Raw genomic sequence first — 22,589 nt, 5'->3', positions numbered from 1 at the left:
TCTACACTGCTGATAGGAAAGGAGTTCCAGGATTTTGACTTAGTGATAATGAACGAATGACAATATGGTTCCAAGTCAGGGTGGTATTGGAGGGGGAGATGCTCAGTTGTGTTCCCATGCAACTCTTGCCCTTACCTTTCTAAGTGATGCAGGCTACAGGCTGGAAAGATGCTGTCAAAGGAGCTTTGACGATTTATTAGTGCATCATGTAGATGATATAGGCTGCTGTGACTGTGCATCAATGAAGGACGTGAATATTGAACATGGTGGGTGTGGTGCCAATCAAGTGGGATACTTTGTCCTGGATGGTGTCAAGCCACTTGAATGTTTTGTTGGAGCTGTATCATTCAGTCAAGTGGAAAGTATTTCATCAGACCTCTGTCTCGTGCCTTGTAGATGGAGAGACAAGTTGTGAGTTATTCGCTGCACAGTTTCTAGCCTCTGACCTGTTCATATAGCCAAAGTATTATCTGGCTAGTCCAATTCAGAATCTAATGAGTGCTAACCCCAGGATGGGGAGGCAATAGCCTAGTGGTATTATCGCTGGACTGTTAATCCAGAGACCCAGATAATTTTCTGGGGACCCAGGTTTGAATCCCGCCACAGCAGATTGGAATTTGAATTCAATAAATACCTGGAATTAAGAATCTAATGATGACCGTAAATCCATTGTCGATTGTCGGAAAAACTCATCTCGTTCATTGATGTCCTTTAGGGAAGGAAACTGCCATCCTTACCTGGTCTGGCCTATATGTGACTCCTGACCCATCGTAATGTGGTTGACTCTTAACTGCCCTCTGGGCAACTAGGGATGAGCAATAAATGCTGGTCTAGCCAGCGATGCCCTCATCCCGTGAATGAATATAGAAAAAAAATGCACTGAATGGTGAACATTGTCCAATCATCAATGAACATCTCCACTTTCTTTATGATGCAAGGGATGTCATTGATGAAGCACCTGAAGATGATATGGCACAGGATACCACTCCAAGTACATCTTGCACAGACATGTTTGGTATCACTGCAGCCAGTGGGGAGCTTTCTGCAGATACCCATTGATCCCAGTTTTGCTAAGGCTCCTTGAAGACATAATTGGATGAATGCTGCCTTGATTTCAAGGGCAATCACTTATTCCTTATCTCTCAAGTTTAACTTATACTCTCCTCTCCACCTATCTTCCTAATTATTTCAGAATCCTCTCCCCATTCCCCTTTTCTGATGAAGGGTCAAGGCCCGAAACGTCAGCTCCTAAGATGCTGCTTGGCCTGCTGTATTCATCCAGCTCCACACTTTGTTATGACGTTTTAAACAGCAACAGGTTTATTATCAACCAGTTTGGCTAAGTCATGAATACTCCTTATATCGTGAACAAGCCCCGGAGCATGTTTGGATCAAGATCAGAAGCCTATTTGCTTTGGCAGTATCCAGACCAAGGGTGCGAGTGCTTCTTGATAGCACTGTTGACAAACCGTTACATTACTTTGCTGATGCAGGAGTAGACAGATGGGGCAGTAATTGGTCAAGTTGGATTTGTCTTACTTTTTGTGCACCTGGACAAACTTACCACATTGGTTACAGCACGGACATCTACTCAACATACTTGAACTGCTTTGTGTGAGGGGCACGGCTATTTCTGGCAGACTGGTCTTCAGTAATATTACCAGAATGCTTTTCGGGCCCCATTATTTTGCTGAATCCAGTGTACTCAGCCAGTACATTTGACTTGTGGATTGAATTGAATTGGTTGAAGATGAGCATCTGTGATGCTGGGAACCTTAGGAGGAGGCATATACTGGTTATCAAGTTGGCACTCTTGTCTGAAAATAGATGTAGATGCTTCGGTCTTTGTCTTTTGTACTTGTGTGCTGGCCCAACCAGCATTAAGAATGGGGATATTGCATAGGCTGTGCTCCTTGCAAGTCATATAATTGTTCATCATCAAACAAGACTAGATGTGGCAGGACAGCAGAGCTTTGATCTGATCCATTGACTGTGGGATGACTTGGTAGTGCATATTGCATACTGCTCATTTTTTGGCAAACAAGTTGCCCTGCATGACTGGGTGAACACCTCATTCTGTTTTCGAATGCCTGTTGATGTTCCTGCCATGTCCCCATGCTGTCTTCTTTGAGCCAGGATTGGTTGATGGTAATGGTAGAGTAGAGGATATGCTGGGCCATGAGGTTACAGACTGTGATTGACTATAAGTTTGCTCATGCTGATGACCTACACTGCCTCATGAATACCCAGTTTTCAGTTGTGAAGTCCACTCAAAGCATCCCGTTTAGGATGCCACACAACATGATGGAGGGTACCTTCAATGTGAAGACAGTACCTTGGCCCCACAATGACTGTGTAGTGGTCACTCTGACCAAAATCGTTATGGATGGTCACATCTATGAAAGTTAGATTGGCGAGGATGAAGTCAAATAGACCTTTCTCTCATGTTGCTTCCCTCACCACCAGTCACGCATCCAATTGGCAGAGTTATCCTTTAAGATTCTGCCAGCCCTGTCCCTAGTGAGTCTGTCTCCCTGTTTGGAGTGAACAAATGATATCAAGAAGATGACTACTCAGTCATTGATGCTGCTACCCAAAGACGCCACTGTTCCAACAAATTATCCAATGATCTTCATGCATCTGTCATCTGTGTGCAGATTTTTGATTAAGGAGTCCTAGGTTCACAAGCCCTATCCCTGATGGAAAGTTTCCATCACCTCAGGTTGTGCCAATGGCTTGGTAGAAGCCTGGCTGCGATTTTATTTAACATGGGGACCTTGGGACAGTCATTGCCCATTGCCTGATGGGTTGGTAGTCAGATTCTGGTGATGTGTCGGAACATGATAACCGTGACCACCTTGTTGCTGCAGCCTTCTTGCACACTCACAGCCAGTAAGACACAGTCTTAGCTTGCTTATAGGCCATTGAGGACTTTTTCTACTGCACTTTCTCAGGCATCTCCCCTCTGCCTCCCATGAACAAGGAACTCTGCTAGCATTACTCACAGGACACCACAGCACACCCCAACCTCTCCACATGGAGGAGTCATGTGGAGACCTCCTCCAGGCCCTGCTCACTTGAGGATCAAATCTGGAGTTGGCAGTTCCAAAGTACTGGAGAATCGCATTGATCATGTTTTCAAGTCCTGGGACTTTAACAGAATTTTGAGGGACCAGAAAGCAATAGATGACCTAAACTGATATTTTGCAATACATGAGCTATTTGAAAGTATGATATGTAAACGGTGGAGGCATTTTGAGTATGGATAATAATTGACAGCAATCACCAAAAGTGGAAATGGAAAAATGCACTTTCAGAATCATGATGAATGTGTATAGCATGCAATAGATATGAGCAGAATCCATAATGTGTGTACCACATGTGTGACCACAGAAATTCAAAAATGAGGCTCAGGAGCTTGAATTTAATTTTTGCCATTGAAACATAAGCAAGATAGGTATTGGGAGTGCAATGTGATGATCCCAGCTGGTGTTACAACTGGCCTAGTCTGATCAGAGAATGAAATCTGGTTTGATTGATCATGTTATTTTTAAAATTAACCTAGCAGTCTTTCACTAAAACACAAGCACAACAGGCTACAGATTTGATTTTCACAATAAAACATTGTTTATTATGCAAAAGAAAGAAAAATAAAACAAAACATATTAGCTCCCTACGTATTATGCAGTTTAAAAGATTTCAAACATCTGGAAAAACAAAATTCCAACTACCCGCAACACCTTCACTTTACATTTAACCAAAATACACAGAAACATTTCTATCAAATTTGTAGCTTGACTAAAGTATTTCTTTTCAATTCTGGTCTCATAGACAGTGGAGTCCTTTTCTTTGATTCACACATGTGAAATCTTAGAATTGCGCAGCTTTGAATAAGCAATGCAGACTTCTAGCCAAACACACCTGGTCTGGATGTTTTTTTGCAAACTACAACCCTTACACTGAGTCAACCTATCACCTTAACTGCTCTGAATGATCTGATTTGCTGGGAGAAACTATGCTTGTATCTGACTAGAGAGGTTTTGCTCAAACCAAATAAAATATTTTCAGTTAAAATTAATCCTTGATTAATCTAAACCCAAAAATGATCTTATGTATTTCAATGCCTTCTCTCTCCTGTTGTAAAACTTCACAATATAAACAAACTTCCACTAACTTGCCAAGATGCTGATAGTCATCTCCCTCTGATACATTATGGTTTAAAACCATGGTTCAAAAAAGACTGACCTAGCTATGTATGAAACTCCTTCACACAAACAGAATACCACGCAGATGCCAGTACCTTAAAATTCAAACTCCTAAAAAATAATGGAAAAGTATGTGTAAATCACACACCTTTCATCACAGCATATAAATGCTGGATGGAAACTTGAAATAAACCCTTTTTGAGTTTGCAAGCAGAGGAAGAATAGGTATTAACAGAATCTTGATTAGTACAAGTTTTCTTTTAATGTGTGTATGGGATTTGGACATAGTTGGCTAGACCAGCATTTATTGTCCCATCCCAGTTACCCCCGAGAAGCTGGTGGTGATCTGCTTTCTTGAATCACCACAGTCTTTGGTGTATAGATACATGCAAAATATTGATGAGAACAGAGTCCCAGGATTTTGACCTAGCAACAGTGAAGGAGTGGCATTATTGTTCCAAATCAGGCTCGGGTTTAGAGTGGATGGGAAACTGAAGACGGTGCTCCTTCTCATTGGTGGAGGTCACGGTTTAGAACTCTTTATATAATTTGTTTATGAATAATCTCAGTGGTGAAATGAAGTTATACTGCTTAGCTGTTAAATAGGCCTCCCAGGCTATTAATCAAGTGTTCTTCAATGGAATCCTACTAATTATAATCCCTTATCAATTTCAATGGTAGGCAGTGCCCTACACAATTTAGATTAAAATTAATTTAATTATCTATAAGTTAAAATTATGCAGAAGCTAATTAGATAGGAAAAGCACATGGCATATAACTGGTGAGAGCAGTTTATTAGTTCTGGAGGACTGATGAACAGACAGTTAGTACAGAACAGAAACCTCGGGCTGGTGATAGCAGCCTTCAGGCTCTCCTGCTAAAGCTTCAGAAAGCTCTCCCTCCACCCCATCCTTTATTATTTAACGCTGGGTGCCATTTGTTAACTCCAGCTAACCAGCTATCTTGATAATTGGGTACAAGATTCTAGCTTGTTTGCTCAGGAATGGTAAAATGGAGGCTTGTTTCAGGAGATCTGGACATGAGACCCTGAAAGCTCTATTCTCCTTACTTATTCTGTTTTTTGTCTCTGGCTGCTAAGAACTGTTCATATTTTTGGAAGAACAAAAAGGAATCACATTTCCTTCTATATTCTGATTCTAGGATAGTTAAGGCTACCACTCCTTACATAAGCTCAGAACTGAATTCCTGGCTTTTAAGTCTTCAAAATTAATTTGCATAAAAACAAAGATAGATGTGTACTCTGAGCACAGAACTTTTAACAGTGATCATCTCCTAATGACTAGCTGCACATCATACACATTTATTCAATAATTACATACAGTATCCACAATTGTAAAAGCATAATTAAAAATCCTTGGCTCACCATTTTCACACTTTCATCCCAATTCACACTCTGGTTTCACCCATGACCATAAATGGATGAAATGGGAGAATATTTTGGCGAAAGCTATGCCTTCTGGAAATGCTAGCAAAATAATAATCAACATCTTGTTCTGAGATTCCAAAATCCATATTCCCACGAAGTGTGCTCCATTCTATTTCACTATCTGCAAGTGCCTCACCGTCCTGTGATACATAAACATTGGAATAGATAGATGGTGGCCTGCTCTGGGTATATTCTGCTACAGCTAAATCCAAGTGCTCAAGATCCAAAAGGTCTTGTTCTGTCCAGAGAACAGCTGATGGGCGGGTCCAAGATGCTTCAACTCTGGGTGTTGAGGTAGTTTGACGGTCCTCCATAGCATGATCCAAACAAGTACAACTTTTGAAAAAAAAAATGTAAAGAACTACAAGGATCAAAAATTGTGCTACTGTTTTCAATGAAATGGCCTGCTTTTAATCTAACTGCAAAGTTACAAAACAAAGACATCATGTAATTTCCATTGGTTGTTATTTTTGGAGACATAATTTTAAAGAAAACAATGAAGAATAAATGCAGATTGTGATCCATATAATGTCATGGCTCAGATTTTTCTGATTAAATAACAATAATGCTGGGTACTCACTGTTATCTGTGCATAAATTTAGATTTGAATGTAGGAGAGTTGAGATTTAGTATTGAATGTAGGGCGTTGATCAGTTTGCTGATAATATAAAAATTGATGGGATGGTGAATAGTGAGGATAGCCCTAGAGGAAGATATAGATGAGCTGGTCAGATCAGCTGTGATGCTCTTGGGCAGGCCAAACAAGGCAAGGGAATACATTATGAAAAGTAGAATTCATTGGGAAGCACTGATAATCAGGGAGAACTTGGTATGCATGCATCCCAGTCACTCGAGGTATATGGAAAGGTAGATAAAGTGGTTAAGAAGGCATATGGTTTATTAGCTGAGGCATAGATTTCTAGAGCAGGAAGTTTATGCTGGAAATGTATAAACCTTTGGTTAGGCCACAGCTAAAGTAGTATGTGTGGTTCTGGAATCCATACTATAGGAGGGATGTGATAGTACTGGAGAAGGTGAACAGGAGATTTGCCAAGTTGGAGCCCGGGCTGGAGACTTTCAGTTATGAAGACAGATCAGACAGACTGGCACAGTTTTCCTTGCAGCAGAGGAATTTGAGTGGAAACATGACTAAAATGTAAAAAATTGGAGGGGCGTACGTGGAGTAGACAGGAAGAAATGTTTTCCCTTGATGGAGAGATCAATGACCCTGGGTCATGGATTCAAGGCAAATGACAGAAAGTTTGGAGAGGATGTGAGGAAAGTGTTTCAACCTGGAGGAAGGTGGGAATTTGGAACTGACTGTCTGTAAGGGTGGTAGGGGCAGAAACCCTCACATTTATGAAGTGCTTGTAATGGTAAGGTGTACAAAGCTGCAGGCCAGTCGCTGGGAAATGGGATTGGTATAGTCAGATGATTAACTTTAATCGGCACCAACTCGATGGGCCGAAGGGCCTGTTTTGTGCTGTAAATCTCTATGACCCTAAATCACACAGCAATTTGAAGTAAGGGCAGATGCACAATTTAACACAAACTCTTCAGCTTCTAGTCCACTCTTGTTTATTTGCTTCATTACAGCAAAATAAATGAAGTTAATCGTCAGGCACAAATCCGGCCGACAGATCTGGACGTGGGTGAACTACCACATGCAGTAGGAACAGTTACCTCACTGAAATTACAAGGCAGTGGACCAATAAAACATTGGTGGGCACAGGCCTGATCAATGGCAAGGTTAGGGCGGATAAGCAGTTACCAAGCACCATCAGCTGACAGTATCAGAGATCCGGTCACTAATTTTAAGCAGCACCAAGCCATGCATCCAATGCCTCCAAGTCAACAGTATCAGTGTGGGACCACAGCTCACAGGAACCATTGAACTTCAATTTCCTAGGAGTAAGTATCACCAATGAGCTGTCCTGGTTCTTCCACGTTGACCGTACAGTCAAGAAAGCTCGCCAATCTCTACTGTCTCAGAAGGCTAAGGAAATTAGGAAATTCATGTCCACGATAATTCACCAGTTTGTATATAGGTACCATAGTAAACATCCTATCTGGATGCACCTCGGCTTGGTATGGCAACTGCTCTGCCCAAAACTGCAAGTAATTTCAGAGAGTTGTGAACACAGCCCATTCCATCACATAAACCAGCCATCCTTCCATTGACTTAGAGGTGCAGGTGCATTGTTCCATGCTCTATGATTCTATAACTATTTTCCGACACCATCATCCCACAGTACTCAAATACACGTTAGAATTCCCTTCTCCATCACATCTATAGAACTGTCCTCACTGTTTCTTTGGACTCTCAGTCCTGAGAGCTTGAGAGCCTCTTCCTGGATTTCAAATAAACCCAATAGGGTTCCAATAAAACACTTCTGTTCTGGAACTATCTAACTAAAATATTTACGTTGTGGTAACCTACTCCCTGACTGTTTTTAACTAACTCCTTCCTCCAGAAGAAACTATTTCTTACATCTGACTCCAGATAGATCTTCGAACTGCAATGAAAGCTTTCCAATCCATGGAATATTCCTAAACAAAAATGAATTCTTGATTCTCTGTAACCAAAAGCAAGCTAATACCTTGACAACAAAGTGTGAAGCTGGATGAACACAGCAGGCCAAGCAGCATCTCAGGAGCACAAAAGCTGACATTTTGGGCCTAGACCCTTCATTAGAGAGGGGGATGGGGAGAGGGTTCTGGAATAAATAGGGAGAGAAGGGGAGGCGGACCGAAGATGGAGAGAAAAGAAGATAGGTGGAGAGAGTGTAGGTGGGGAGGTAGGGAGGGGATAGGTCAGTCCAGGGAAGACGGACAGGTCAAGGAGGTGGGATGAGGTTAGTAGGTAGGAAATGGAGGTGCGGCTTGGGGTGGGAGGAAGGGATGGGTGAGAGGAAGAACAGGTTAGGGAGGCAGAGACAGGCTGGGCTGGTTTTGGGATGCAGTGGGAGGAGGGAAAGAGCTGGGCTGGTTGTGTGATGCAGTGGGGGTAGGGGACGAACTGGGCTGGCTTTGGGATGCGGTGGGGGAAGGGGAGATTTTGAAGCTGGTGAAGTCCACATTGATACCATTGGGCTGCAGGGTTCCCAAGCGGAATAGGAGTTGCTGTTCTTGCAACCTTCGGGTGGCATCATTGTGGCACTGCAGGAGGCCCATGATGAACTTGTCATCTAAAGAATGGGAGGGGGAGTTGAAATGGTTCGCTTGGGAACCCTGCAGCCCAATGGTATCAATGTGGACTTCACCAGCTTCAAAATCTCCCCTTCCCGAAACGCATCCCAAAGCCAGCCCAGTTCGTCCCCTACCCCCACTGCATCACACAACCAGCCCAGCTCTTCCCCTCCTCCCACTGCATCCCAAAACCAGCCCAGCCTGTCTCTGCCTCCCTAACCTGTTCTTCCTCTCACCCATCCCTTCCTCCCACCCTAAGCCGCACCTCCATTTCCTACCTACTAACCTCATCCCACCTCCTTGACCTGTCCGTCTTCCCTGGACTGACCTATCCCCTCCCTACCTCCCCATCTATACTCTCCTCTCCACCTATCTTCTTTTCTCTCTCCAACTTCGGTCTGCCTCCCCCTCTCTCCCTATTTATTCCAGAACCCTCACCCCATCCCCCTCTCTGATGAAGGGTCTAGGCCCGAAACGTCAGCTTTTGTGCTCCTGAGATGCTGCTTGGCCTGCTGTGTTCATCCAGCTTCACACTTTATTGTCTTGGATTCTCTAGCATCTGCAGTTCCCATTGTCTCCCCAAGCTAATACCTTTCAATGTTTAATCCCTCATTATGCAAACAGACTCACATAATCACTCTGATAGGCCACACCCCAGTCATCTGCTTAGATACATTCTGGGTTACAAATCATGACTCTGGAAGGACTGACAGGTTAATTATTAGCCTTTCATACACATAGACCAAAGCTCATATGCCTCTATTTAAAAATCCATAGTCTCAAACAAGTTTTATATGTCATAATATATATAGAACACACATCTCACATCACCATCCCAAGTTTCCAAATAATACTAATATATTACAAACCTTCACCACACAGTCACCACAGCGGCTATGTAGTCACATTTGGAATCTGGATCATATTCCAGTCAGTACATTACAGACATAGCAGAGCAGCTGTTGGAGGGTGTGACAGCCAAGGGGCCTGACAATCACAGGACTGTTGGAGGCCAGATTTATGCTGATAGTGAGTCTCTGGGCACAGCCACAAGAACCCATGAATTCTGCTATGGTAGAGGCAGCAGCACATTGGTGTATAGTCAGGAAGGAGTTGCCCTTTGAATCTTCAACACTGATTCTGAATCCCATGAATTCTCATGGCACCAGGTCAAGTAAGTACAATGAAACTGAGAGTGGGACTACCCTGTCAATCAATAACAGAAGTGCCACTATTAACACAGCAAATTGTCCTAAAGCACTAAGATGCTAAACTGGGTCTATAGCAGGTGATGAATGAACCAAAAGACAGAAGCACCGACTTGACCTCGTCCTCACCATTCTACCTGTCACAGATGCATCTGCTCAGGATCGTATTAGTCAAAGTGACAACTGCACAGCCCTTTGGACACAAAGTCCCACATTCACATTCAGCATGCCACGTATCATGTTGTATGAGACAGTTGCTGGGCTAAATGGAATAAAATTAGAATGGATTAAGCATCTCAGACTGGGCATCTGTGATGCTATGGGTCTTGAAAAGCAACCGAATTGTATTTAAACCCAATCTGAAACCTTATGGCCTAGAAATCCCCAACTCTGTCATTACCATCAAGTCAGGGGATCAAATGCTTTTAAGTGAAGAGTGCAGGAGGAGCAGTCAGGATAGCAGCAGGTCTACCTAAAAATGAGATGCCAACCTGAAGCATGTACAACATCGGAAGCAGTGTGCAATAGACAGAGCTAAGTAATCCTAGAACCAACTGAACAGATCAAAGCTTTACAGTCCTGCCACATCAGTGTGAATGGTGGCGGACAATTAAACAATGAACAGGAGCAGGAGGCTTCATAAATACCCCCATTTCAAGGATGGGGGCAGCACATCAGCATAAAAGGAAAGGCTGCCATATCTGCATCTTCAGCAAAATGTACTGGGTGAGTGACCCATTCTTCTGAAGTCTGTCACATCAAAGGTGCCAGCCTTCAATCAATTCCACTCTCCATGAGATAACGGGAACTGTAGATGCTGGAGAATCCGAGATAACAAAGTGTGGAGCTGGATGAACATAGCAGGCCACGCAGCATCTTAGAAGGGTCCAGGTCCGAAACGTCAGCTTTTGTGTTCCTCAGATGCTGCTTGGCCTGCTGTGTTCATCCAGCTCCACACTTGGTTATGTCATGTCCACTCTCCATGAGATTGTTACAATTGAATTGTGAAGTGCACACTGATAATCGAACCTCACTATTCCATAAGCCATCACAACTATATACATACCCATCTAGTCACCCAATATGATCAATGTGCCTGATTCACTGCTACTTAGGACAAAAGCATTTCACATTAGGTTTCATCATTAACAGGAAGATAACCATTTGTTGTAAATAAACATTCTTCGACAACTCAAAAGAGATGGTTCTTGAACTATACCACTTGAAAATCATAAAATCCTAAAGTGCAAATAGAGACCATTTGGCCCATTGAGTCTGCACTGACCCACTAAAAGCATATTACCCAGACCACCCTTTACCCTATCCCAGTTATCCTGCATTTCTCATGGCTAATCCACCCAGCCTGCACACTATGGACAATTTAGCCTGGCAAATCCAACTAACCTCCACACAATTGGACTGTGAGAAGAAACTGAAGCATTTGGGAAAATGCATGCAAACACTGGGAGAATGTCCAAACTTCACACAGCCTGAGGGTGGAATCAAACCCAGATCCCTAGCGCTGTGATGCAGCAGTGCTCACCACTCTGCTTCTGTGAGTATAGGAGCTGGGGTGGCATGTTAAGGTTGTACAGCACACGGGTGAGGCCTCTCTGGAGTACTGAGTGCAGTCTTGGTCACTCTGTTATCGCAAGGATATTATTAAAATGGAGAGGGTTTGGGAAATATTTACCAGGATATTGCCAAGAATGGAGGGTTTGAGATGTAAAAATAGACTGGATAGGCTGGATATAGATAAGGTGAATGACAATGGTGTATTCCCTAGGGTGGGGGAATTCAAAACCAGGAGGCATATTTTTAAGGTGAGAAGAGAAAGATTTAAAATAGACATAAGGGGCAACTTTTTTTTACACAGAGTGGTGCATGTGTGGTATGAACTGTAGGGAAAGTGGTGAATGCAGGTACAGTTATAACATTTAAAAGACATTTGGATAAGTTCATGAATAAGGCATAGATAGAGTTGATAGCCAGAGACTATTTCCCAGGGCAGAAATGGCTAGCACGAGGGGTCATAGTTTTAAGCTGGTTGGTGGAAAGTATAGAGGGGATGTCAGAGGCAGGTTCTTTACGCAGAGAGTTGTGAGAGCATGGAATGCGTTGCCAGCAGCAGTTGTGGAAGCAAGGTCATTGGGGTCATTTAAGAGACTGCTGGACATGTATATGGTCACAGAAATTTGAGGGTGCATACATGAGGATCAATGGTCAGCACAACATTGTGGGCTGAAGGGCCTGTTCTGTGCTGTACTGTTCTATGTTCTATGTTCTATGTTCTAAAAAAGTTTTGGAGGGATATGGGCCAAACGTAGGCAGGTAGGACTAGTTTAGTTTGGGAACATGGTTGGCGTGGACTGGTTGGACCAAAGGGTCTGTTTCCATGCTGTGTGACTCTAGGCCTCTATGACTATGACACACACATTCATTCATGAATTAGACCGAACAAAGATTTGACAAAAATACAATGGCGGGGGGGGGGTGGAAAAATATCGACAGAGAGAATTGATTTTTGCCAATTGAAGGTCCAGAGAACAAGGTGAAGAGTTATTTGTTACAGTTCTTTTGATTTTGGCAATGATGTTACAGCACTGTCTGCAGAGCAATGGTCAGTCTTTGATTAGACAGCTAACTGGATGGACCTAGGTCCTACCTTATATTTGAATTGTGTTTTAAGTCTCTGGGTGTTTTTGTCCTTTCCTTTACACAGAACGAGAGAAGAGAGAGACGTCTTCTATTTGTTGGTGCTAGATCTGCAACAACCTGCAGCTGGACCAATCCAGCAGCTATCGTTAGGGAGTTTATCTTTAGTTCAAAGACTCTCAGTACCGCTCCATCTCAATAACACAATGGTTTCATGGCTTCAAAAGCAACTTTAGTCTCTTAAGGTGAACGATGCATACCACTCGAATTTCAGATTGCAAAGCTCTCCTGATATTTTAGCCACACAACAGCGTCCAACTTCTGTTCTGTTTTAGGCTTCCGAGAAAAAAATAAACAAGTTGTGCCTTAGAAAATCTAAAACTGTTGAAGACCCTAGATGTTACAAAGGCTAGGGCCCTAATAGCATTTGGACAGTATTACTGTATATTTATGCCCAATAATTAGCCACAACCTGAGTACAGCCATTCCAATATAGCTACAACACTGGCATCTATGTGACAACGTGGAAAATTGCCTTGTCACGATCCAATTATTACATCATCAGTCTACACTCAATAGTCAGCGAAATCATGCTAACAAGCAGCACTTGCTCTGCAATAACCAGCTCACTGGCACCCAGTTGAGTTCTGCCAGGGCCACACAGACTCCAAACTCGTTTCAACTTTGGTTCAAACATAGACTATGGAGCTGAAGTCTACAGGTGAGCTGAGAGTGACAGCCCTTGATATTAAGACAGTATGTGACTGAGTGGGTATCAACGAGCCCGAGTGAAATAAGTTGCAATGGGAATCAGAGGCAAAACTCGCCACTAGCCAGAGTCAGAGGAGAGGACGACTGTGATTTTTGGAGGTTAGTCATCTCAGATCCTCAATGTAGTGTTCTAGGCTCAATCATCTTCAGCTGTTTCATCAATGATCTTCCTTCCATCATAAGAGCAGAATTCAGACCGTGCAGTGTTCACATTTATTTGCACTTCCCCAGATACTGAAGCAGCCTGTCTCCATATGCTGCAAAACCAGGACAACATTCAGGAATGGCCTGGTAAGTGGTAAGTAACATTCATGCCACACAAGTGCCAGACAATGGCAACTGTAACATGAGTGAATCTGACCATTTCTCCTTTTCATTAAATGGTATTACCGTAGTGAATGCCCCATTATCAACATCCTGAGGGTTTCTACTCAATAAACACTGAACTAAACTAGTTGTGTCAATACTGTGACGACAAGTGCAGCTCATGGGACAGGAGTTCTGCAAGTTACTTTCCACTACCTGCCTACCACACAAAAGCACAAGTCAAGACTGATAAGTGGGGAGTAAATGTTCATCTAGCCAGCACCATCCACGTCTCATGAATGAATTAAAAGCTGCTCATTGGCACCCCTAACCCCCCAGCTCCAGGCTGAGCTTCTCTAGCGTTCTCTCGCATGCAAGTTAAACTAAACTTCTGGCAGTTATGCCTCATCAAGTAACAAGTCCTTCTCCAGTATCGTGGCATTCTAAACCACTCAGCACATTTCACTTAAAGTCTCAACAACAAAGTTGCTGGAAATGCTCAGAAATAACAAGGTGTGCAGCTGGATGAACACATCAGGCCAAGCAGCATCAGAGGAGCAGGAAGGCTGAAATTTCTGAATAAGGGTCTAGGCTCGAAACGACAGCCTTCCTTCTCCTCTGATACTGCTTAGCCTGCTGTGTTCATCCAGCTGCACACCTTGTTATCTCGGATTCTCCAGCATCTGCAGTTCCCACTATCTCTGCTGGAAAAGCTCAGCACGTCTAGCAGCATCTGTCATAGAACTCCTGAGGAAGGGCCACCGGACCCAAAACATTAACTGTTTCTTCCTTCACAGATGCTGCCAGATCTGCTAAGCTTTTCCAGCAGCTTTGTTTTTATTCCTGATTTACAGCATCCGCAATTCTTTCGGTTTTCTTTTAAAGCCTCACTCCTCCCAACATCTACCACTTTACACAACAGCCCAGATCCTCTGATGCTGATATCCATTGCATTCTCTGTCCTCTATCTTTATTGTACAGCCTTCAGATGGCTAGATTCCGCCCTTTGGAATATTCATGCTAAGTTGTTTCAAATTTGCATCCATTCTTTATTCTCTACTTTGCATTGCCATGACAGCCTTACCAACATTAGTGATTGAGGTCTATTAGAGCCTTTATGTAATTTTAATACATAAGAAATCCTCAACTCCACTGGATATTTCAGGAAGAAATTTTCACTATTAGTTCAAGGCTTCCACTATATGGGAACCTGCTTGTTTATATCGTGGGATGGAATTCATCATAATAGGAAAACACAGAAACAACTGCACACTGAAAATATTCAGTTGGCATGGTTTTCTAAGTTGCATTTCTCAATTTTGCTTCTGGCTACTCTAATAGCTAGAGAACAAATATGTAGATTAGTAACCAAAAAAATGGCTTATATAGACAAGCTGCCAATGACCAGAGAAATCATTTAAATTGCCACAATGGATAATTTTGCTTCCAGAGAAACTACAAATATCCATCTCTTCAGGTCGTCTCTGAATCCCCAAACCAGAAACATAGTTTAATTTATATTGCTCTACAATCACTGCTGTTAGTGTTGCTATGAAAGGAAAGGTGATTGAAAATCTGATTTATCAATTGCTAGAATGAAACAGACTAAGAAGAGAAAACTTGAACAACTATCATGGATCTTCCCAGTATCTGGAGCTGGGTTACAAAAGACAGACTTAAAGCTGAACTTGTTTTCACAGAGGAAAAGATTATTTAGAGGAAATTGAATCCAGATGTCTAAAATAGGAAACACAGTGCAGCCATAAGTGGGTAATTGAACTGTGAATGAGCAACTGAAGGACAAGAGCACAAAATTAACAAGGCTCAAGATTAGTGGAAATTTTGATCCAACAAGATAATGGATACTGCAGCAACAGCAATTCACACTGGGGTATGATATTTACTGCTTTAAAAATAAAGTTAAGAAACATTTATATCTTTAAGTCATCTCTGCAATATTATGTTTCAAATGCTGCTGTCACTATGGGTGCATTATTATGTGAGCATACAGTTGGTTGGATGAAATTATACAAATTTGATTGAACCTGCAGACCCAACCAGTCCCCCTCCACCGACACCCTCATCCGCCTCGCCGAACTCGTCCTCACCCTCAACAACTTCTCTTTCGATTCCTCCCACTTCCTACAGACAAAGAGGGTGGCCATGGGTACCAGCATGGGCCCAAGCTATGCCTGCCTCTTTGTAGGTTACGTGGAACAGTCCCTCTTCCGCACCTACACAGGCCCCAAACCCCACCTCTTCCTCCGTTACATTGATGACTGTATCGGCCCCACCTCATGCTCCCAAGAGGAGCTCAAACAGTTCATCCTCATCACCAACACATTCCACCCGAACCTTAAGTTCACCTGGACCATCTCCAATACATCCCTCACCTTCCTGAACCTTTCTGTCTCCAGCTCAGGCAACCACGTACAAACCGATGCCCATTTCAAGCCCACCGACTCCCACAGCTACCTAGAATACACCTCCTCCCACCCACCTTCCTGCAAAAATTCCATCCCATATTCCCAATTCCTCCGCCTAAGCCGCATCTGCTCCCTGGAAGAGGCATTCCATTCCCCTACATCCCAGATGTCCTCGTTCTTCAAGGACCACAACATCCCCCCCGCAGTGGTCGAGAATGCCCTCGACCGTGTCTCCCGCATTTCTCACACCTCATCCCTCACACCCCGTCCCAGCAATAACCGCCAAAAGAGAATCCCCCTCGTCCTCACATACCATCCCACCAACCTCCAGATACAACGCATCATCCTCCGACACTTCCGCCATCTACAATCCGACCCCACCACCCAAGACATTTTTCCATCCCCACCCTTGTCTGCCTTCCAGAGAGACCACTCTCTCCATGACTCCCTTGTTCACTCCACACTCCTCTCCAACCCCACCACACTCAGCACCTTCCCCTGCAACCGCAGGAAGTGCTAGACTTGCCCTCAAACCTCCTCCCTCACCCCCATCCCAGGCCCCAAGATGACTTTCCACATCAAGCAGAGGTTCACCTGCACATCCACCAATGTGGTATACTGCATCCACTGTACACGGTGTGACTACCTCTACATTGGGGAAACCAAGCCGAGACTTGGGACCACTTTGCAGAACGCCTACACTCGGCTCGCAATAAACAACTGCACATCCCAGTCGCGAACCCATTTCAACTCCCCCTCCCATTCCTTAGACGACGACATGTCCATCCTGGGCCTCCCGCAGTGCCATATGATGCCACGCCGTAGGTTGCATGAACAGCAACTCATATTCCGCTTGGCAGCCCTGCAGCCCAATGGTATCAATGTGGATTTCACCAGCTTCAAAATCTCCCCTCCCCCCACCACATCCCAAAACCAGCCCAGCTCGTCCCCGCCTCCCTAACCTGTTCTTCCTCTCACCTAGCCCCTCCTCCCACCTCCAGGCCGCATCTCCATTTCCTACCTACTAACCTCATCCCGCCCCCTTGACCTGTCCATCCTCCTCGGACTGACCTATCCCCTCCCTACCTCCCCACCCATACTCTCCTCTCCACCTATCTTCTTTTCTCTCCATCTTCGGTCCGCCTCCCCCCTCTCTCTCTCCCTATTTATTTCGGAATCCACTCCCCAAACCCCCTTTCCCGGTGAAGGCCCGAAACGTCAGCTTTTGTGCTCCTGAGATGCTGCTTGGCCTGCTGTGTTCATCCAGCTTCACACTTTGTTATCTTAGGTTGAAATAAAACTCTGGGTACCACTTGATAAGGAAAGACCAACAGGCTTGATTCTACCATCACCTATGTGTAATTTTCTGAGAGCTAGATTCTACATAAAGCACTTAAATTGCAGAAGTTGAGCACCATGATAAAACTCGAAAATTGCAACTTTTGGTACCAGTGTTAAATAACACATTGCAGAATTCTGCTACACTATATCCTCAGATGGTGGAGTAGCGGTAGAGGGACATATAATTGGATGGATTTATGCAGTTGTTTCAAAAGACATAGGTCCATGGACGTTAACATAGACAATACCATTATGAGGACAGGGTACAGTCTTGGAAAATTTGGAAGGATTAAGGATCCCTGAGCAGTTGTGTACATACGAAATAGGACCAGAAGTAGGCCATTCAGCCCCTTTGATCAAGAATCTATCCGCTGCTGCCCTAAAATATTCCACCAATCTCTGAGGAAGAGAGTTTCAAAGAGTCAGGTCCTTCAGTGAGGGGGAAAAATTATTTCTTACTTAGAATTAGAGGGGGTCAATTTAGAATGGAAATGAGGAGACGTTTCTTCAGCCAGAGGGTGGTGGGCTTGTGGAATTCATTGCCATGGAGTGCAGTGGAGGCCAGGACGTTAAATGTCTTCAAGGCAGAGACTGATAAATTCTTGATCTCGCAAGGAATTAAGGGCTACAGGGAGAGTGCGGGTAAGTGGAGTTGAAATGCCCATCAGCCATGATTAAATGGCGGAGTGGACTCGATGGGCTGAATGGCCTTACTTTCACTCCTATGTCTTATGGTCTTATGGTCTTAAATAGGCAAGCTCTAACATTTAACCTTGAAAGCAGCTCTTTGATAAAGGTCCACAAGACAATGTTACCATTAGTAAGATTTGAATATTTATCATTGAATTAAACATATTTTGCACACAACATTTACAACTGAGTAAAAGCAGTGTCTTTCAAGTGCTGGATCATATACCTGTTTAGGTAGTGTGTAAAGCCTGCAGCAGTAAAAAGTGGGGAAAGTGGATACTCCACACTCTCAAATTTGTTGGAAGACTAACCTGAGGGAACCACTGATCACAGTTGGGTAGCTGGAAAAATTATTGCCATGACGACAGGCTATTTTGCTCCCTCTCCTACGCCTCTTCATTGGCTCCTTTTCTTTTTCAGTTTTAGCATCCTGATTCTCCAACAGCGTGTTCAATTTTCTAAGAAAGACAACAAAGTGACTATTAATGACTATTTCCATTGTTTGCATTAGAGAAGTACCAATTCTAAACTGGTAACATTTCAGTGAGTCATAAATATAAACTGATTATCTATATTTTCTATGAATATGACCATAAAATAATCTCAGATTTGTAAGAAAACATATTTGGAAATGTAGTTAGTAGAAATTAAACATCTAAAACTGCACTAACATCCTTGAAACCGATAGAAGAAATGCTATAAACATTCCAGTCAGTCAGCATCTACAGGCAGATTAACATTTAATGTGTAAATCATTTCCAAGATCAGTAGTTAATCCAGGACAATGAAGAGAAGGCAGGGGAAATGTACACCTTGAACTAGCTCTTGGAATAGGCGTAAAACAAAGCAGTCAGCTAACCTGCATTTAGTCACTGCAACACAGAGGAGGCAATACATCAGTTTGGAAATGACAGAAAAGGAAAATATGAATTAATATTGTGTATTTCATAACTTAAAAAAGTAAATAAAGCCAAAAAAGTACTTATGAAGAATGCCACTATTTTTAATATAGGAAGCTCATGAGCGTGCAGCAAACTTCCACAAACAGCAAAGTGACAATGTTTAAATTGCTGGTTACGGAATAAACTTTGGACTATCTACACTATGCATAATACTATACTATGGATAATACTATACTATGGATAATTCGATTGCTCAGGAGAGCAGCCTGGGCTTTGGATTAACATTGCATCTGAAAGGTAGCACCAACAGTGTAGCATTGGTAGAACCATAGAGGTCTACAGCATAGAAATGACCCTTCAACCCATCAAGCCTGTGCTAGTTAAAAAAACTATGTCAATAATCTAACCTCATTTCCCAGCAATTGATCCATAGCCTTGTATATCTTGGCATCTTAAATGCACATCTAAACATTTTTCAAATGTTATGAAGGTTTTTGTCTCTACCACCCTTACAGGCAATGAGTTCCAGATTCCCACCATCCACTGGGTGAAAAGAACTTTTCCTCACTTCCCATCTAAACCGCCTGCCCTTGTGCTAAATCTATGCCCCCAGTCATTGATTCCTCCATCAAAGCGAAGGGTTCTTGTCTGTCTAACCTATGTTTGCCATCATAATTTCATGAAACCTAATCAGGACCCCTCTTGATCCAAGGAAAACAACCCCAGTCTGTCCAATCTCTCTTCATTACTGAAGCTCTCTACACCAGGCAACATCCTGGTAAATCTCCCCTGCACTCATATTGTTCCTATCATGTGGATTCCAGAACTGCATTCAATACTCTCATTGTACTACACTAGATGATCAACCTAAATACATGTAAGTTGGTATTTCACCCAAACATAAGTTTGTGACTTTGGACACTGGTGTGAGATGAAGTTTGCGATGATACAAAGCTCGCTGGGAGTAGAAGCTATGATGAGGACACAAAGAGGCTACAAAGAGATATAGCACTGTGGAAAACAAAGTGGCACAAAGACTATAATGTAGGGAAGTGTGAGGTTATTTACTTTGGTCATTAGAATAGAAAAGAACTTTTTTTTGAAAAGCAATGCGTTTATGTTCACAGGGACTTGAGCCTACTCAAAGAACACAGAAAGGCTGCTTGCAACTAGAGTGAACAACTAGGAAAGGAAATGGCACTTTGTCTTTCATTGCAAAGAGACTGGAGTACAGCAATTATAAGATTAAGAATAAGGGGAACCCATTTTGAGATTGGATTCATGTTGGAGATAGTAAAAATGGCAGATGGCAAAAAATATGGCACACGTGGGAGCTGTTTGATTTGAGAGTATGGATAAAAAATATATCATTATCATTGTAAGGAAAGGGTGAAAACAAAGGGCACAGAACACAGCTAAGTGAGAAATACATCCAAAAAAACCGAAGAGCATTTCACGAGGAAGTGATGAAAAATATTTCAGAAGCTCTGGTATTACAGGTGGCATCAGCAGAGCAAGCAAAGGCAAACGCAGACAAAGGAATGGAGCTCTTACAGGAAGAAACAGTGCAAAGGGACAGGGGAAGGAAATTCAGAGTTGCAGTTGTTAGTGGATTTGTAAAGATGTACATACAGTTAGCAAGCAAAAACCGGAACATTGGTACTAAGTGGAGAAATTGAGAGTAGCAAAAGGAAGGCAAAGCAGGAAGTACATCAAGAGTAAGCAACAGAATAAGTACAAAATTTGAGAACAACTAAAATGTTAGGCATTATTGAAAGCTGGATATTTGGGAGTCATGATCACCTAAGTTGCAGAAGCTTGCCCTGAAAGAAGAAGATGTCAATGGAAAATCTGTCTGTAGGGATGAAGAGAGAGAAGTGCAAGAAGGGAAGAGAAAGATCAGAAGTGGATCATTGATAGGGATGGAAAATGTAATGAGATTCCCTAAGTCAGCTTGAAAGCAGGAAGCAGAACTGACACAGTCATTCAAACATTAGGAAAACAGATCAGGAAGGAAATACAAGTATCATTAGAATAAGCAGCATTGAGCATTTCCTATGTCTTCACATTCACAGTTCAGCAGCAAATGGACTTCACAGTGGCACTTGTAACTGGAGTAGGTGAGTTAAAGGGAATATTGTTCAAGATGAGAACACACTCAATCTGGCACTGGAGAGCATGGTGAATGGAAGATGATTGGGAAGCTGATCAAAGAAGAAATTGAGGACGCACAGGCAGTCCTGCGGAAGGAGAGAAATGTAGAGACATTGTGGGCCAGTGAAGATCAGTGCAATGTGCTCTGAAAATTGCACATCACACAGTATGCCAATCTTCCAATGTGGCCAGGACACAGCTGAATTTTTAAAGGAGAGCAGGGATGAGAGGATTTGCTAAATCACATGCTTTGAATTAACTATTAAACTCATAGAAGAATTTATTATCAAGCTGGAGGGAAACAGAACTAAAACATCAATGCAAACAGAAAGTGTGACCCATTCTAGGGCACACTGATGCAAAACCATGAGGAGCACAATGGGAAGTCATTACTGATTGTGGTTATTGGTAAAAACTCTTATCCAAAAAGGATAGTCAAACGAGGGTGGCCATGCTTTAGCACAAAGGTGCCATCATCTGAACACAGTGGCAAGCCCATTCATTGGATGCCAAACTCAGTTCCTGGCCATTACAAACTATGCTTTTAAAACCTGTGTTGAATCAGACATGGGATTGGGGCCAAAAAGCCTGAACTGAGAAACTTGCACAACATGTCCATTATAAGCAATGCACAGCACATGATTCTCTTTGCGATTGTAACTAAATGGATCTAACCTATTCTGCATCTGACAAAGCCATTCCAAAACACCTACCAATATAATTTTCCAACTCAGTGAAAACATCTTTGCACATAGAGAACCATTTCCAATACAAACAGCTGGTGCTCAGGGTTAACCCAGTTATATTCAGAAACAAGACAAATGACTGAAAATACAAACAAAAATTGTACAGAGTGAAATATCATTAAGTAGGAATTAAAGCTTCTAGTCTTAGCTAAGCTCTTAGAATCCATGTAAAAATAGTTGTACGAGATATGAAGCACCATGAGGGACAACTGTGAATGATGGTTTCCCATGCTGCCTTATCTTCAGGGTAACAAAGGAAACTCAGTTCCCTATTTTTTAAGAGATCTATTATAAACCAATGATTTTGTGCCTAATCCAGTATTGCAGAAATTGCATTACAAATAAAGAACAATGTCAATTTTTGTTTTACCTTCGCTTTCTGCAGTCAACTAGTACAAAGGCACCTGCAGCTCCATACCCAAAAAAGCCCAGCAATGGCCACAGAAGGGAATTCACTGCCATTCCCCATGTCAGCTGGAAAATCCAAATTGTCAATAACGTATAACACCAAAGAAAAGGAACATTAAGAAAACAGCTATATGCAATAAC

General features: G+C 42.7%; 1 protein-coding gene across 3 annotated transcripts in view; it reads right to left on the bottom strand.

Annotated features, from left to right (window-relative positions):
- Positions 1–3,675: 3,675 nt before the first annotated feature.
- The window catches only part of LOC125460381 (uncharacterized), a 40,671-nt gene continuing 21,757 nt past the window's right edge, over positions 3,676–22,589 (bottom strand). For all 3 annotated transcript variants that reach the window (XM_048547819.2, XM_048547818.2, XM_048547820.1), the window contains 3 exons: positions 22,411–22,514; positions 18,550–18,696; positions 3,676–5,988 (listed from right to left, as the gene is read on the bottom strand). In XM_048547819.2, coding sequence (XP_048403776.1) covers positions 5,613–5,988; positions 18,550–18,696; positions 22,411–22,514 — 627 coding nt within the window. In that variant the 3' untranslated portion in view covers positions 3,676–5,612. The remainder of the gene's footprint in view (positions 5,989–18,549; positions 18,697–22,410; positions 22,515–22,589) is intronic.

Source organism: Stegostoma tigrinum, chromosome 11, assembly GCF_030684315.1.
Source record: "Stegostoma tigrinum isolate sSteTig4 chromosome 11, sSteTig4.hap1, whole genome shotgun sequence".
Classification (NCBI taxonomy): Eukaryota; Metazoa; Chordata; class Chondrichthyes; order Orectolobiformes; family Stegostomatidae; genus Stegostoma; species Stegostoma tigrinum.
The sequence above is the reverse complement of the archived record's forward strand: the minus strand, read 5'-3'. Positions and strand labels throughout refer to the sequence as shown.